This window comes from Cynoglossus semilaevis, chromosome 5 (genome assembly GCF_000523025.1).
Source record: "Cynoglossus semilaevis isolate Cse_v1.0 chromosome 5, Cse_v1.0, whole genome shotgun sequence".
NCBI lineage: Eukaryota > Metazoa > Chordata > Actinopteri > Pleuronectiformes > Cynoglossidae > Cynoglossus > Cynoglossus semilaevis.
Window position 1 is genome coordinate 6,713,747 of NC_024311.1, and position 17,644 is coordinate 6,731,390.

Consider the following 17,644-nt stretch of genomic DNA (forward strand, 5'->3'; position numbering starts at 1 on the left):
GTAAGTTCAATAAGTACAGTTAGCTAAGTAGTAACAACGGATTAATATAACATTAGTAGAAATCCAGAGGAGTTATTTACGCACAATTAGCCAAATGAGACACCTGTATGTTTGGTTAGCATGGTGTTAGCCTAGGAAAAAGTTAGCATAGAATTACTCCATTTGAGAAATTGACAGGGTATTAGCTAAAATTAATGGTGGAATTACATTAGCCTTAAATGATGGTTATCTGAGCCTTAGCTTCTTTAGCTTCCTTTGACATTAGCTCCCCACACGTATTATCCTTTGACATTAGCTCCCCAAACGTATGCATTAAATCCAGATAAGTTTACATAGGTAGACTTACAAAACTTAGCAAAGGAAGCTATACAAATGCTCTAGAGTCTAGAGAGTCCTGAAGAAAACTTACTTATAATACCCTATAAGTATACTTAGCAAGTTACTTTAACGTACCTAAGCAGTACTGTTAGCTAGGTAGATTAACATTAGGCCAAGAAACATACTTACCCTGAGCCAAATCCCAGTAACCATAATACACCTAGTATCGGCAGTTTAGTTAGTTTAGCATTAGCAAAAGTAGTATAGTTAGGTTACAATTAGCTCCTGTAGAAGTGTAAGCTAAGTCTTGGCTCTTTATGACTTTAGCCTTAGGCCCAGTGAATTAGTTGGCCTAACGTTGGACACAAGTAGTACGAGTACAAGAAATGAATTGTTTCCACATCATCATGTTGATTTAGATGCCAATAAAACCCTGGGAACATACAGTAAGTATTAGTAGACCTTGGTTTCTTTGTGGTCAACATTAAAATACTTAATGGAAAATGTACACAGTAAAATCTGGTACACAGTTCTTCCTCTACATTAAAAGGAATTTGATCATTTAATGTCTATTTGGAATAATTTTCACATTTTTCAGTCATAATTGATGATGTAAAAAGAAACAACGCAGAGGAACTCTGATTACATTTCCCCATGTGTGAATTGATTCCAGGTCATTCCAGTGGAATAAATGTGAAATCCAGTTTGACTTAATAATCAGTGCCTTTAGAGGCTGCCTAAGTACACATGATGTGAACTAGTGTAACATCGTAAATGTGGACAGACGATCAGTTTCATCCAGTTCTGGATCCAAAGACTAAAATAAGACGCAGATAAATAGATGTAAAACAGTGATGTCACCTCTTTAAACGCCATCACTTCTGTCATGTTATGTTAAGGACACGGACACACACACACACACAGACACAGACGCGCACCTTCCTGCCTTCCTCATTTCTCGCCCTTCAACTTGTCATCGTATTTCCCAGCGTTCTTGTACGCTCCCACATAACCTGTGTTCTCCACCAGGTCCTCGCGACCCTCACGACCTTTGCCTTTGCCGCTCTCATCGAAGCGTTCCTTGTGTGACCCGGTGTAGCGGGCCGTGTCAGTGAGCCGGTCCACAGCTCCTGCTTTGGTCACTTTCTGATAAAGACACAGAAAAACAGAATGAAAATCAGAACTGCTGAGAGTCAAGACAATTTAACCATTTTTTGTGTTTGGACAGGAACTGTCTTTGGACGAAATCAAGACGACATATACATGAAGAGCATTCAAGTGAAGAATTTCCACGAGTGTAACTGAAAGGACTCATGGACAGAGGAAGAAGAAGACGACAAAGACGAAGAAGGTTCTGAAAATCTGCACCTATACTTCAGTCGAACCGACGTCAGCGGTTCGACTTCTTCCTACAGCAGGACCCTCACGACGACTGACAACAGTGTTGTGTGGTGTAAACAGGTGAGGTGTGTTTTGTTGGACAGGTGTTGATGTCACGTTGATGATCTCCTGTTCACAGCCTCTGGTTTCAGGTCAGGCTGGTGGTGGTTTTTACACCGTGCCTGTTTGATATCGTGTATCATGTAACACTGTCTTTCCACACAGTGTTGTCTCACCGTCACACCAGTGTTGGTCGGTCCTCCTTTTTCCACCAGCCTGTAGATAGACATTAGCGCCTCCTCCTGGCTTTGTCCTCTGAAACGCTTAGGAGCGAGGTCCTGCAGGGCTTTGAGGAACTCTGGGTAAGTGATGACACGGGAGGTCTTCTGCCTGTTCTCAGACACACACACACACACACACAGAAGAACAAGGTCTTAGCTAACATGGCTAAAGGATGATCGAAGCAGGTTTGTTACACATAGTTCAAAACAACAGAAGAAGAAATCAACGACTGTTTAAGGCCTGGAATTTTATGGAATAGTTTTGGTCATCAACTTTTCCTGGGTGAAGAGTAAAAAAAAAAGGTCTAACTAACTAAGGTGCTAACATGCTATGTGCTAGTACACAGCTAACATGCCACTTATGTACATGGTAATCAGCTGAGATGGAGAACAAGAAGAAGAAAATTAAGGAGGACAAGGTGGAGGTGGAGAAGACGGAGGGGATTGATGAGAAGAAGGAAGTGAAGAAAACTTTAGACCAACATCTTCAGTGTCCAGTTAAAGTCTGTGATTTCCTTCATATATTTTAATACTACATGTTTCCTGAGCCTAGCCCCAGTCATTCCAGGAAGGTCCATTCAGGACCAGGTCCAGCACTCACTTGACTTTGGAGAACACGATGTCAACGTCTGTACTGGTCACGTTCTTTCCATCGATGATCTTCGAGTCCTTGCAGAGTTTGGCCCAGTTCTTCCCGTTCAGTTCTTTTCCCGTTGCTTTTGTGTCTCCGTGAATGGCAAACCTTTTAAAAGCCTCCTGGAGATGCTCCATGTCAGCGCCCTCTGCCATGATGGAAGTGATCTGCAGGGAAAACACCAACAACTGCTTCACAGCAACGTTCACTGGAGGCAAAGTGCACTAATGAGTCGAAGCATAGATCCAAAAAAAAGAGGAAAGGTTCTGGTTTGGGTCTGTCCTCCATCGGTCCTGGTCCACCTGTTTGTTTGGTCAGCTTTTCTATCAGTTCTGGTGAAAAGTGACAACACTTAGACATCCCATCCATTCCTGTTCCTGTGGAAGTCAGTTGAGTCCTGCTTATTCATGGTATTAGTTTTTTAACCATTGACGTGACTGCCCCCTGAGGCATGGAGAGTCACTACAAGTCTCCTTTCTGTGTCCTTAAAAACATGTGGATAGTGTCATCAAAAATAGATGAGTGAGTGACTGTGTGTGTGAAACAGTCCTGGACTTAACGACAGGTGAAGGAATGTATGAATGAATGATCAAATCAAAGACATCCAAGTGTTCTGACTACAGTTCACCTGTGAATAAAAGTTCAACCAAATCAAATGTTTTGATTCAACAAACTCCTCATTTCAGTCTGCAAAATGATATCCCTGTCTGTGTGTGTGTGTGTGTGTGAGCTATTGCAGTTAAACTGGTGCACACACATTCAAACACACACAGCTTCTGCACAGATTTGTACTTAAATATGTTTTTCACAGATCAATAAATAAACATCAACACAGTAATGATGACTGATGAGGATGATGATGGACATCTTACCTGTGTCTCAGTGTCTCCCCTGTCCCCCTGTCCTTCTGTGTCTGTCTTCCCTCTCCTGCGTGTCTCCACAGCAGTGTCTGAAGCTCTGAACTTCACACGCTCTTGTTGTCATGTGTTTACCCCATCCCCATGACGACACCCTGTCCAACAGGGGAGGGCAATCCAAGTCAGGGAGGAGGGAGAGGAGGAGGATGGGGCGGGGGGGCAGGGGGTAAGAATGGGTTAGAACTGCAGCTCCAGCTAGCTGCCCCACTCTCACTGTCTGGTCGTCTTGACCTTGTGTGACCCTCGACTGTCTCACACAGTGATGTCACAGTGTTATTGTTTGTTACAGTGTCACCGTCACCTTCATATTTACCTTCTACAGCTCACTGCTTTACAGGATCCAATTCCAGCAGTCGTCAGGCGAGGGCGTGGCATCTCCCGGGCATCACGCAGGCCACATGTTGAGACCACCATTCTCACGCACTCAGACCTACAGTGGATTTAGTGTAAAAAATAAACCTGGACTGGGAAGGATCCTGGAAAAACAACATGCACAGAAAGACATTGTGAGGCAACAGAACTCACCACTGACCACCGTGTGGCCTGGTTACCATGGGGACAGAATTATGTAAATCAGTAATATGATGACAAATAGAGGGACTTTTACATTTGTCCAACTACTTGATACCATCAGTGTTATTAGTTTGAGTCAAATCATGAGTAAGCTCCAGTCCATCTGGCTACTGGTACATGTACCACATGGGTCTCATGGCTATAAATGAGACCAGCTAACGATTAAGTGGAGTGTTTTCATCATTCTGACTTAAACCAAGGGAACTTTTGTCATCTTATTTTATTTATCACTTGGAAATTTTCAACAGAACAAAACATCAGTTCAGCTTCTGTGCAGCTTAAATTAGTACCAGGCTTACAGTTGGCTCAGCAGCATCAAAGCACACGTGTTAGCATAGCAACAGGATAAGTGGAACAATTCAGTGTAGCATTAAACTCCCCAGTACTGTAAATGAGTGGTTCTCTGAAGTCTTTCTTTAACAGGACTTTTACCTGTGTGAAATATTTTGACACCAAAGTTCTCCCTGATCAGCTTGAGGCATTCTGGCAAATTGTTTTATACTTCAGGTACAACCAGGGAAAGGCGTACCCCGTTTGAGAACCACTATTATGAATCATGTGAACTGTAAAGACTGTAAACACAAATGAATTAGGACACAATGAAAAAAACAAAAACAAAAGTCAGCTTCACTCCTCAATAGGTTTGTGTGTGTGTGTGTGTGTGTAGAAGGTGATTACCTCATGTGTGAGCAGGAAGCAGCTGTCATTGTGGTAACAATCCTGGAAGAAGTTTGCTTGTTGAGGGTGGGGTCTCTGGGGAGGTGGTCACGTGACAGATCAGGTCTCAGCTGTACATCTGCGCGCACACACACACACACACACACACACACCCTTCATACGGTTTTGTGGAAAATCAATAAGAACTTCTTTATTCAGCCTCAGCAGAACCAGGACCAGGACCAGGATCAAGGTCTGCACAGGTGGTCCAGCCCAGGGGCCACGCCCTGCCTTTCCCACCTTACCCCCCCTACACCTCCCCCACACAACTAGGTCTTGAATTCTCACCTTGAACTGTAAAAACCTTGTGGCTCCAGGGTTTCAGCAACTGTGGGTGTCCTCATTACAACTGTATAAACACACACAGAGACACACAGAGACACACACACTCCTTTTTGATTAATAGTGTTTTGATGTTGATGCAATTGTTGCCACAGCAACACACACATACACTTGTGCAGCTATTCTTTCTAGGACTTCATCAACTGACATTCATTCAAACCAGAACTTTACCCCCGACCCTCACTTTAATCTACGTCTCTCTCTCTCTCTCTCTCCCTCGCTAACGCACACACAAACACACAACACACATACATTTACTGTCACTTAAAACCAGGTCAGCACTATAACTGTTAGCTGGGGTACCGACAAGTGTAGCATTCTGACAGTAAACAGAAGTAAACAGTTGTTGAGATGTGCTTGGAAACAGAGGGGAACTGTTAGCTTAGCATCAGCACAGTAAAATGAGATCAGCTGCTGCGTTAGCATTACAGCTGTGAAACAATTTTGAAAGATTAGCAATGTGAATGCTGACAATGAGAACCAGTTGGCCTAGCAATACTATATTCAAATACAAATCCAATTAACAACTGTGTATAAATAATAAAAAAACGGCTTTATTCATTCTTTTAAATTAAAAACCTGTGACACTGTTCAGATCATCAGCTTCACATTCAGTTTTCTTTAAACAGAAACATGTGAGAACAGGAAATGATGTCAGTGTGTTTTTTCAAACCCATCGTCCCTTCCCTCTGGTGCTGGGTAACCACGGTGACCAGGAAACAATACAGAAACAGAAACAGGGTGTGTGTGTGTGTGTCTCCACATGATCAAAGAAACAAACACATATGATTTTCATGTTTACAGTCCAGTAAAAAGCTCAGCTTTAGACCAAGTGTGCACATATGACATCACAGAACTTGTCAAAGAACCAATGGTGATGTCACAGACCTGATGGTGATGTCACAGACCTGATGGTGATGTCACCTTTGGCCTCAGATTTTTTAAAAAAATGACCCACAAAGAGAATGGAGCTGCCAGAGACTTGTTAAAGTCAAGTCCAATGGGACCATGTGAGATCGACCACTCATTCACTCTGGTCATCGTTCCATCCACTGGGCTGAACCAGAGTTCAGTGAAGCCCTAGACACTGGTCTGGAACCAGACCTGGATGCAGGTCTGGATCCGTACTGCCGGCGGCCGAGACTCTGTCCTTCTTCCCGGGTCTCCAAGGCCTGGTTGCTTGTCCGGCTGACAAAGACGGCAGGAGGATGAGTGGAGGCCATCTCAAACCGTAGCTCTGCTGTGCTCTTATGAGCGCGGGAGGAAGTAGAAGAGGAGAAGGCTGCGGCCTTCCTTTTAGTCATGTGGGTCAGGGAGGGTAGCAGGAATCCAGGGATGGTTCTGTGTGAAGACCCAGTGACGTCTGCAGAAGATGAGGAGCCCAGTCTGGCTAAGGCCACGGGGATCTCCTCCAGAGACTCCGCAGAGTCAGAGTGGTACTCAGCAGGAGGGGCAGCAGCCTGGACAGGTCCTGGGGGGAGGGTAAGTGGAGGCAAAGATGCTCTCAGAGGGAATGCTGGGAAAGGAAGTCGCTGACCCAAGGACACTGAGGAGACGCTGCCCAGCTCTGCTGCTCAACAACAAAAAAGCCAAAAGGATAGAAGGATAAATAAATTACTTGATGAGTAAGAAGGACTGCCCCCTGGCTGTTGTAACATTGCATTGCACAACGATTTGTTCTTTTACCTAGGAATGTCCATTAACTTTTTGCCGTTATCCAATATGCTGATCCAGTCCAAACCCTTCATTTCCGATTCCGATATCATCGAACATCCCTACCTTTACCTCTTTGATGCTATGCAACCCGTTTTGTGTGACCAAAATGTTTTTTTGCCTCTGTGTGTGTCTGTTTGTGTGTACCTGTGGGTGGGGCAACACTTGAACATCGCTCTCTTTCCTTCAGTTCCTCTGACGGGACCTTTCGAGCTTTACTCTTCTTTTTCTGAAAAGGTTTTTAAAAATTTACATGAATTTACCCCTTCATATATGAATATGTGTATGTGTGTGTGTGCATGTGTGTGTTTGTATACCTGTGCTCGTTGGTTTGTGTGTGCTGCAGCTTTCACCTGTGTGGAGACGGTGGAGACAGCTCCATTCTCCATGACAGGACTGGACACACTCCTCCCCCTGTCGTTAACTCTGAACCTGAACACAAATATGTAGGGGACCATTAAACCATGAATACGTTTGTACAGTCCAAAGTAGGTTCACCTGTGTGACATTTGTGTATTATATACAGTAGTATTTATCACTGTACCTTGGCATGGACCTGCCATGGTCCACACCTACTGGGTCACTGACCCTAACCCTACCTGCCAACTCTCCTCCTCAGTCTAAAACACCAGACAGGAGCCGGAGTTCAGACTGAAACGGTCCATCACTGAACAACAGGTCAAAGGTCACTGCCAAAAATAAAGCCAATGGGATGAAATAACCAGGGGCTGGAATCATGTTCCACTTGAACCACTGACTTGAGCACCCCCTGCAGGGAGGAGGGAAGCTACATGCTTTTTGTTGAAACAAATTTTATATTCCATAATGACATCATTAAATATTTTATATATAAAAAGAAGTACTTTTCAGCAACAACTAGCTGTAAAATGAACATCAATGAAAAAGATTGACTAAATGACACATCAACCTGTCTGTTAGTGTCCAGTGAGGTATATTTAACTATAATCAAGATAAAAAAAACAGACACATACACACACCCTTTTCCAGGTCACACACAATACACACTTTGTTTCTTCAGGAAGTCAGAGCCAAAGAATTCCACTTTGTTGACTGTAAAGAAAACTGTCTCCATGGTAAAAGGCCCGGCCTCACTGCATTATGAAACAACTGTTTCTGTCTGTTTACAGAACCCGGTCACGACTGCTCGGCCAATCAGAGGAAGCTCACACTGGGCTACCTGGACATGTGTGTGTTCACATGTGTGTGTGCGCGTGCGTGTGTTTGTGTCTTACTCAGACTCCTCTCTCACACACACTGTGGCAGACTCCTCCACGTTCAGCTGAGGGTTGGTGTAACCCAGACTCCCTGAGTAGTTCATGTCCTGAAGAGGGCAGCAGATAGCAGGCAGTCAGGAAATCAGTGTCAGAAGAGTGTTCCCACGCAAAGATTGCATTTTACCTTTAGAACTGAAGGAGGCATTGTGTCTTTAAGTGCTTCAGGTTTTGAGTCTCTGTCGTGACGGTGGCGCTGACGTACGATGTACTCGTAGGTGCTGAGTCTGTTCCACACTGACAGACACAGAGAGTTGTTTCAGTCACTGTCATCAGTTCAGGCCTCACGGCTACAGTTTCACTGATTCATCTGACATCACGGCAGCTTCACACCAACACTGGTCTCTTCACAGGACACTTCTCTGAGTGTTGGCCAGTATTATCTCCCCATAGACTGTGCTGAGCTCAAAATCTGTCTCTTTGTAAATTAGCCACTGGTACACCTGTGAAGTTTGACATCAGCCTGATGCTGGACTTTAGACACTGCCTTTTTAACTATCAAAAAAACATATATATAAAGTAAAATACAACTGTACTCTACTAGGGTTGTGTAAGAATCTGGCGATTTGTTGCCAACGATACTTTACACACACACACACACATATATATATATAGCGATATACTGCGGTCCTATAGGCACAGATACATTGAGTATATTGAGTTGATATATTGTATAACTATATTGTAGTCAAAGTGTGATCATAGTAAAGACTCTGCTGCTGTTCCATCTGAACATCAGGTACTAACACTGGAACAGAGGGATCTACATTTGGAATCACTAGAGGAAAAAGAAAATAATAAGAAAATGAACCAACAGGAATATCTGACTGGAGATTAGTGTTAAAAAATCAATACACTGATGGAGGAGATTGATTCGGTATCAGGAAAGGAAATAAATCAATATTTCAGTGTATGGATATTTCCTTAAACCCTTGTACTCTACAGATGATAAAGCCGTTCAGCTCAGCTTAATCAAGCACCCAGAGGCAGAGTGATGCCAGTGATGCCTACACTGTCCTAGAAAACAATTATCTTGGACCGCAGCAGTGTTACTGCTCATGATATGAATGAGTGCACTTCTCTTTAAGGTCTATAGGGGTTATCATTCCTCATGTTCTCCTGTAGCACATACTCAGGTACAGGTGGAAACACAGCAAGTGACAGAGCAGAACCGACGACAGCAGACCCAGAGCGATGGTGACGGCAGCCAGACATGGAATCACTGCAGCTGCTGATCGGAGAGGTGCTACAGGCAGAAAGACAAACCACACACCCGTGTCGTTCCTCACTGACACACGCACACGCACACACATACACTCTTTAGTTTTGTAACACGTCTTGACGTAATTACAGATAAAACATCTCTGGTCCAGTTCTCACCGAGGAAGTGTTTGTCAGTGCGAAGTTTACTTGGGTCCAAAAAGAACTCGATAAAGACGTAACAGGCGACGACAAGAACTAGACACACACCAACTAGGGCAGAGCCAACACTGTGAAGAAACAGCCTACAAACGTACACACACACACACACACACACACACACACACACAATATGAACAAATACAAACTTTGTCTTTAGAATTTTGAAAGGATTCAACATTTAACTGTCAATATTGTAGATGAGGCCCAAGGCAAACTCTGGACCAATCAGAACATGACACATACACAGTGATAGGCTGAAGACTGAATCTAGTCTGGTGAGTGCAGCCCACCTGTAGTTCCTGCTTCCCACACAGTTGTTGAGCCACCGACAGTGATGGTCAAAGTTGGCTACACATTTGTTACAGGCACTGCAGTGTTTAGATTTGGGTCCTCTGTTAAAAAAAAAAAAAAAAATTCAAATGTGAGGTTAAAGTTTAAAAGTAATAACTGAATATTTATCTCAAAAGTAATAACTCTTTAGCTAGTGGTCCAGCAGAGGGCGCTCTAAGAACAGCTTGACTTCAGTTGTATTTATGTATCTTCTGTGGGCAGCTGAGGGTCAAGGTTACGGCCCATTCTTCATTTCCTCATCTCAGGTCAAATCCTGACAAATCCTGTCATTTTAGCAGGCCAGGGCACAGCCGTTGCTACTCTAGCACTCTCCTGTGGCCAGTAGGGGTCACTGAAGTTACTTATAATAATGGTGTTTCAAACAAAGTCATCAACTGAGGAAGGCTGCTGTCGAACTGCAATCATTGGAATTGTCATGTGAAATCAGTAGTTTTATCTGAGGACTTTTGAGAATGAACACTTGATTGAGTTCAGTTTCTAAAAGTTTACCACAGTGGTGTGTTGACTGAGCAAGCACGGCTCCCCGGGGTGGATGGGTTAAATAAGTTCGTTATGTGGATTCTAATAAAATATTATAAACCGAGGCCGACCTAAATTTTCTAATTTAAAACTAACTTACTGTGAATGCTGCTTATTTTTCTCACTACACGTCTTGACGTAATTACAGATAAAACATCTCTGGTCCAGTTCTCACCGAGGAAGTGTTTGTCAGTGCGAAGTTTACTTGGGTCCAAAAAGAACTCGATAAAGACGTAACAGGCGACGACAAGAACTAGACACACACCAACTAGGGCAGAGCCAACACTGTGAAGAAACAGCCTACAAACGTACACACACACACACACACACACACACACACACACACAATATGAACAAATACAAACTTTGTCTTTAGAATTTTGAAAGGATTCAACATTTAACTGTCAATATTGTAGATGAGGCCCAAGGCAAACTCTGGACCAATCAGAACATGACACATACACAGTGATAGGCTGAAGACTGAATCTAGTCTGGTGAGTGCAGCCCACCTGTAGTTCCTGCTTCCCACACAGTTGTTGAGCCACCGACAGTGATGGTCAAAGTTGGCTACACATTTGTTACAGGCACTGCAGTGTTTAGATTTGGGTCCTCTGTTAAAAAAAAAAAAAAATTCAAATGTGAGGTTAAAGTTTAAAAGTAATAACTGAATATTTATCTCAAAAGTAATAACTCTTTAGCTAGTGGTCCAGCAGAGGGCGCTCTAAGAACAGCTTGACTTCAGTTGTATTTATGTATCTTCTGTGGGCAGCTGAGGGTCAAAGTTACGGCCCATTCTTCATTTCCTCATCTCAGGTCAAATCCTGACAAATCCTGTCATTTTAGCAGGCCAGGGCACAGCCGTTGCTACTCTAGCACTCTCCTGTGGCCAGTAGGGGTCACTGAAGTTACTTATAATAATGGTGTTTCAAACAAAGTCATCAACTGAGGAAGGCTGCTGTCGAACTGCAATCATTGGAATTGTCATGTGAAATCAGTAGTTTTATCTGAGGACTTTTGAGAATGAACACTTGATTGAGTTCAGTTTCTAAAAGTTTACCACAGTGGTGTGTTGACTGAGCAAGCACGGCTCCCCGGGGTGGATGGGTTAAATAAGTTCGTTATGTGGATTCTAATAAAATATTATAAACCTAGGTTGACCTAAATTTTCTAATTTAAAACTAACTTACTGTGAATGCTGCTTATTTTTCTCACTACTCTCACCTCTCCTGTCTAACCCACAGGGATTTACTCCTGACTCCAAGAAGCAGCAGGCTGTACTTCTGCAGTGTTCCCAAGAGGTGGGAGTGTTTTGGTGCCTGTCTGTGGCCAAAGTCAACATTTTCATTTACTAATAATATGTAAACACAGAGAAGACATTTGCTCCTGAAGGAAATGAAGATCTTTGTTACTCACACGTCCACCTGACAGAGGTAACAGTGGCAGTTCTCGATGACGTGGGCATGTTTGGAGCGATCAAACATTGGTACGGGTCCTTTGTGGCTCTTTGTCCGAACGTTGGAGTCGGCCGGGTCGACGGACACTGCCATCACGTGAACACATAAATGACAGACAAACATGATGCCCGTGCACTGAGATGTAAATCAGGACTCAAACCATCAACTCTGGATTAAATCTACAGAAAACAGAGGTGGCTTAAGGATACAATGTAGCCAGCAGGTATCCAGTGAGCAGGCAGCAGGGGAACAAACACTCCCAGGCTGGTAATGGCAAAGTAAATGTAGAGCAGCCAGGCCAACAGCTGGAAGGGGTGAGGAGGCCAGCTCCAGCCGTTGGTGCGAGAGCAGAGCGGCACGTCCACACGGTGAGGGCTGTCCTCGCTCACTGGTGCTGTTCGATTTGGATTCCTACGGCACACGTCCATCCTGTGTATTTAGAGGTTCTGGTACAGTTTATCCATTTTTAAACACTATACCAATTTAAGAGCAATAAAAAATCCTGTCAGTTAAATACGGCAATTATGATAATGATGAACAAATACAGACAATATTCAAATTATTATTATCTTTTTTTAATAAGCACCTCTTGCTTTTGCACACACTGATTTAAGTATTAATGCTAATACTTCAGTTAATGAAATGAAGGTGAAAGTCCAAAGTCAAATATTAATCAGGGATTTTTTAAATTATTTTTATAATTAAATACTTAAAGTTTAATGTACAGATGAATTGAAATTCACCAATTCATTCAATTCCTGTCTCCAGATTATTTTAATCCAGATTACCGACGGTGTGATTTGCACACTACTGTTCTGACTCTGATGACACCACCGGCCGCTTCATACTATTGATTTTTACTATCGACCTCTGACTGAACTAACCAGATCCTGTGGGCAGCAGATCTCCAGGTTTACCTCAGTTGCTCAACTCGTGTTAACGGTCCCTCCGTTCCGCAGCATCTCCTCCCAGGAACTGAGCCTGAGCAGCGGCTGACAGTTCTGCAGTCTCGGCCCTAAAGCCAGTTCACAGCCACACACTTTCCTCGTGAGCTTCCGTCCATCTTGTGGGTAGACAGCGGAGCTGGTGCCCTGTTTTGGTGACCACAAGAGAAAAAGTGCCCCGTTACATTCATTTACACATAAAAACCGCTAACCACAAACTAACCTGCTAACCGATCGGTGCTAAACCCGACTCATTCTGCGCATGTGTGACAGTGCGACCGCTTCCTGTTTTGCGTCAAGGTGAAAAAATCCTGATGTTTTATGGTTTACCGATAAAGAATTTGGTCTTAATAACAATTTAAAAAACACAAGACGTTTTTGATTTACAACGTTTTGGAGCCAGTGTATAAGGGTAAGCTGTAACCAGACGACTGCTGTTTCCAATGGACAGCATCGGTGAGATTTAATGGTGTATGAAAATGTAGCAATTTTCCAGATTCCGTTTTTTGTTTTTGCATTTTTGTTTGTTCAAATATATTCCGACTTAGCTTATTAAAATTCCCTTGACATTAAATTCACACATTCGAATTTTTATTTATAAAAAAACCCCAAAAACTGTGAGCATTGGAAATTCGAGGATAGTCTCGAGTCATGAAGGCAGCAGAGACGGAAGATGAAGCCGCAATGCACGTGCGCAGAACAGATCAGGAATCCCGAAGGGACACGATAACCATAAACTAACCTCCTACTTCTCTTCGTTCACTGGACGATCTTATTTTCAAGTTGACAGACCGGTGAAGCGATGACCTGATCTCAGTTTAAATGTCTATTTTGGTCCACTGACTGTCCGTCAATCAGACTGTTAGCTTAGCCCGTTAGCGGTTGTCATTACTGTCTCCAGCGTCAGCTTCTGAACGCCGTAACCATGGAAACGCTCTTAGTCTTCTCTCATTTGTCAGTTTATCTAAGCGCCGCCTCTGCCAATTTAATTGTATCTGAGTGGAAAGAAGCTGCGCAATAGCAGCGCGTCCAGCAGGGGACAGCACAGTATCCCTATCTAGATATGTTCAGTTACTTGTTAACCACCAGCCTCACGTCCACTGTCTGACCACATTTTACTGCGTAAATACACGTACTTACACGTACCCAGCTACAGGATTACTGGCCACAAACATTAACTGTCTCACTGTCTAGCTACATTCTTAGAGGTCAACAAAATATTTCTCTCCACCGACACTGTCCAGGGTGTGTTACTACTAAGAATACAGCTACATGTCTATTAACTAACAGCTGCATGTCTGCTGTTTGACTCTCTGTCCATGGTCTGACTACATCCCACTTGTTGATACACATATGGTATTGTCCAATGACATGTTTCAATTCAAGAACAGGTCCACTGTCCAACTGCACATGAAGTGTCCAATAACAACTTTGTCTACCGTTAGTAGTTATGTCAACAGAATTGTGTCCAGCTAAATGTCCAACAACGTCCACTATCAAACTACAAATTCACTTCTTGACAACTCATTCTAACACAGTTATATACCTAACGATGTCGATTTATTAAATCTATTTTGTAAAGTCAAAGTCCAGTTTCTCAGGTACTGGGAGATCAACCACATGTTTGTCCTTTTGAGATGGACCATGTCTAATTAGACACTCACTGTCCAACTACATGTCCACAGACCAACGATTAGAATATTATTATTATTTTACTACTAGTCAATTTAAACAAGCCTGTGTTATTACTAAGGTTGTGTCCTCCATGGTGTTTGTCCTACAATAACATTTGTGTCCAAGCATCACTGGGTCCTTGACTGGATTAACCCATCGTCCCGTACTCAGTGTCCAGGGTTGTCCCGTACTCAGTGTCCAGGTTTGTCAGTCCTTGTTCTGCGTTTTAAGCTGCAAGGACAAGGTACCAGCTGACACCTTTGGTAAGCTGGTAGAAGGTCATCTTTATCTTCCTGACTGAGTGAGGACATGGAGGACAGAAGACCACATGGGACTTAAGACATCAAATTATTGGCCATCGTTTACAAATTTGACATTACATCTAAAAAAACCCAACAACATTAAACTACTGACCGTAAACTTAAACAAATGAAAATGTTCCCTGGAGTCACATTAACAAAGGAGTTTCCTTTACATACAGAAGTCTGTGTTGTACGTAGTCCAGTCTATGGTTCAGGTTCTAGCTCCGTAATCCTTGTCAGCATTTGACATATGTCTTTGTTCACATGCAGTGTTGATGAAGCAAAAAATATTAATATGAAGCTAAAAGTATGATAATAAAGGTTTGGAAAATTCAACAAAAAAGATTTGACCGACGTCTGTCGTTGGTACAGTAGAAGCAGCTGCGATGGCGTCTTGATGGTGTTATCAGTATCCCTTTGATACTGACATAGATCAAATGGAAAGACAGCCAGAACAAGGTCTTTCCAGTCAAGGATGGTGGAACACAAGTGTGACTAGAGGACAAAATTATATTGGAGGACGGTGTCATGTACAACCTCAAAATACAAAAGTCACTGAGAACACACAGTAAGACCATGTTCTTTAGACTCTACCACCGAAACTGAATGCTCTTTTTCCTAGTTGATGTGAAGACAAATACAGTTGCAAGTACTGCTTAAAAATAAGATCTAAAATATGTGTGAATTTAAAGATGGAAGTAAAAATGGTAGTCTTCTTATGAACAACAACAACAGCTACAGAAGTATCAGGAATGAACTTCCTCCTTGCTTCAAATAAAGCTTTTAGATTTAGATTTTTAACCAGCTGTGAAGATCAAAGTGCAAAACGTCATCAATTCAAATGCCCAAATGTGGCAGTGTCTGTCCACCGCGGGTTTATCCGTTCTGACAGGAACATCAGGTCATATTCTATTTTGTAAAAGTCTAGCTGAATCCTGCTAAAGCTGTACCCTGTCCATGCTGCGCCTTCTGCTGCCAATCTCCTTAGCAGCTCACCTTACTACCCTGTCAGGAACATTAGGTTTAGAACACTGACCCCCGCACATAGTATTTCCTCCTGCTCAAAACAACAACCAGACAAACACTAAGACAAACCTCACTCCACACATGGACCCACTTTTGGAAATGAAACCGAATTGTCCCGGTTGTTTGAAGCAGTGATTCATAAAAAGTGTGCCGTAAGATATCATTAGGTGTGCCGCAGGAAATTATTTCAATTAACTGGACTGAAAACTCTAATTTATTTATTGCAAATTATTTTCTGTTGTTCGTCAAACAGTGGGAATGTGGGAGAGTAGGACAGCCGGTGAGGGACACAGTCGTAGGGATAACCTACTGTAGGAACTGTATGGAACTACAAAGGATAGTCAAATAATGGGAATCGGTGATGGAACAGTAGACCAGGGCAGTGGGACACGAGGACAGTAAGACAGTGTTCCTGACAGGCTCTGTCAGGAACACTCAGTCCCACAGACTTCAGTGCATGTGAGATAACAGATTAAATGTTATGACATTAGAGCAGCAGCCCCTCACCCCTCAACCTCTGAGCACACAGTGGTCTTCAACAGCTCAACGTAAAGAAAAACATTTTAATAAAGAAAACACAAATGATAACGGATGACTTTGTACTATCTTTTCAATGACTGAATCTAAAAACAAGACTTAAAAATCAAACACTTGCCATTTCATATCCGTTTACATTTTTTAACCCAACAATGTACTGCTGTTTGTAAACCTGTTGATTACAGCTTTAAAATTGACTCATCTCCTGGAAGGCACTCTGTTTGATTCGGTTTATCTTCTATCTGTCAGTGAAGATGCTCAGGTTCCAGTGGTGAGTTTAGGCACCATCAGAGAATTGGTCAATTGATTTCAAGCAGGTTAAAGTTCACTGGTCTCATCTGATCAAATGCTGCAGGTTTGCGTGCTAACAGCTGCTGTAGAGCACTGACACACTGACCTTAATCTGAAACACCTAAGAACGGTTAAGTCCAGAACAGGGGGAGGCAGGGGGGGGGAGTGTCTGCAGGCAGAGCAACCCCAAGCTGGGACTCCTGCCATGTACCCATGCCTCTGCCCTGCCCACCCCCATTGTTCACTCTTGTTTGTTCACGTCACTGCTTGAACCCCCATGAACCTCTGATCAGTGCAGTCTGCAACAACAATTAAAGGCTTTGAGCAAGTTAATGAGGTCAAAGGTCACATGTCTGTAAAGCCTAGACAAATAAAAAGAATAGACTAATACAGACTGGAAAGGACTACCCTCATAAACTACAACAGACCGTCATAGACTAAAGAACAGGTGAATATATCATGCTCTAAAATAATAATTCTACAGCAGAGGAGGGGCGAGGGAGGAAGAAATCATTACTGGAAAGGAAGGTGAAGGGGAGAGAAGACACTGCTGCTTCTATCAAAGACATGTGGCTAAAACTCTCAACTCTTCTGATTCTGATCAGAGTTACGCAGAAAGAGCCATGAGCCGGAGCCAAACACATGGTTGCTCTGATCATGAGGCCACCACCTGTGGAACTTTGGTCTGCGGGAAATGGACAAACCATGGTTTTCTGTAACAGTCAGAGGGTAATGTGGTCGACCAGGGACCTGACAATCTATCAACTGGACGATTTGGACTGAGCTGACGAAGGTCTGCATAGGAGAGAAACTCCACACAGAGGTCACTGCCCGGGCCAGCAGATGAGACGGGGGCGGGGGGAGACCAATCACATGATAACTAAAAGGATCAGGTTCAAATGAGTGAGAAGTTAAAAGAGACTGTAGCTGAGGGATCAACCATCTGACTGACAGACC

The 17,644-nt window shown here is 43.1% G+C and overlaps 2 protein-coding genes across 2 annotated transcripts; both read right to left on the reverse strand.

Annotated features, from left to right (window-relative positions):
* Positions 1-284: 284 nt before the first annotated feature.
* Positions 285-5,577, reverse strand: tppp3 (tubulin polymerization-promoting protein family member 3). Its single transcript, XM_017032347.2, has 4 exons — positions 3,486-5,577; positions 2,581-2,780; positions 1,935-2,088; positions 285-1,464 (listed from the first exon to the last, which is right to left on the reverse strand). Exons 2-4 carry the CDS (start codon positions 2,766-2,768, stop codon positions 1,270-1,272), a joined length of 537 nt encoding a protein of 178 aa, XP_016887836.1. The 5' UTR covers positions 2,769-2,780; positions 3,486-5,577; the 3' UTR covers positions 285-1,269.
* Positions 5,578-6,107: 530 nt separating this feature from the next.
* On the reverse strand, positions 6,108-13,475 carry zdhhc1 (zDHHC palmitoyltransferase 1). Its single transcript, XM_025055482.1, has 11 exons — positions 12,831-13,475; positions 12,123-12,342; positions 11,873-12,048; positions 10,969-11,070; positions 10,635-10,759; positions 9,300-9,455; positions 8,295-8,404; positions 8,129-8,217; positions 7,193-7,307; positions 7,023-7,104; positions 6,108-6,732 (listed from the first exon to the last, which is right to left on the reverse strand). Exons 2-11 carry the CDS (start codon positions 12,339-12,341, stop codon positions 6,200-6,202), a joined length of 1,707 nt encoding a protein of 568 aa, XP_024911250.1. The 5' UTR covers position 12,342; positions 12,831-13,475; the 3' UTR covers positions 6,108-6,199.
* Between the last annotated feature and the right edge of the window lie 4,169 nt (positions 13,476-17,644).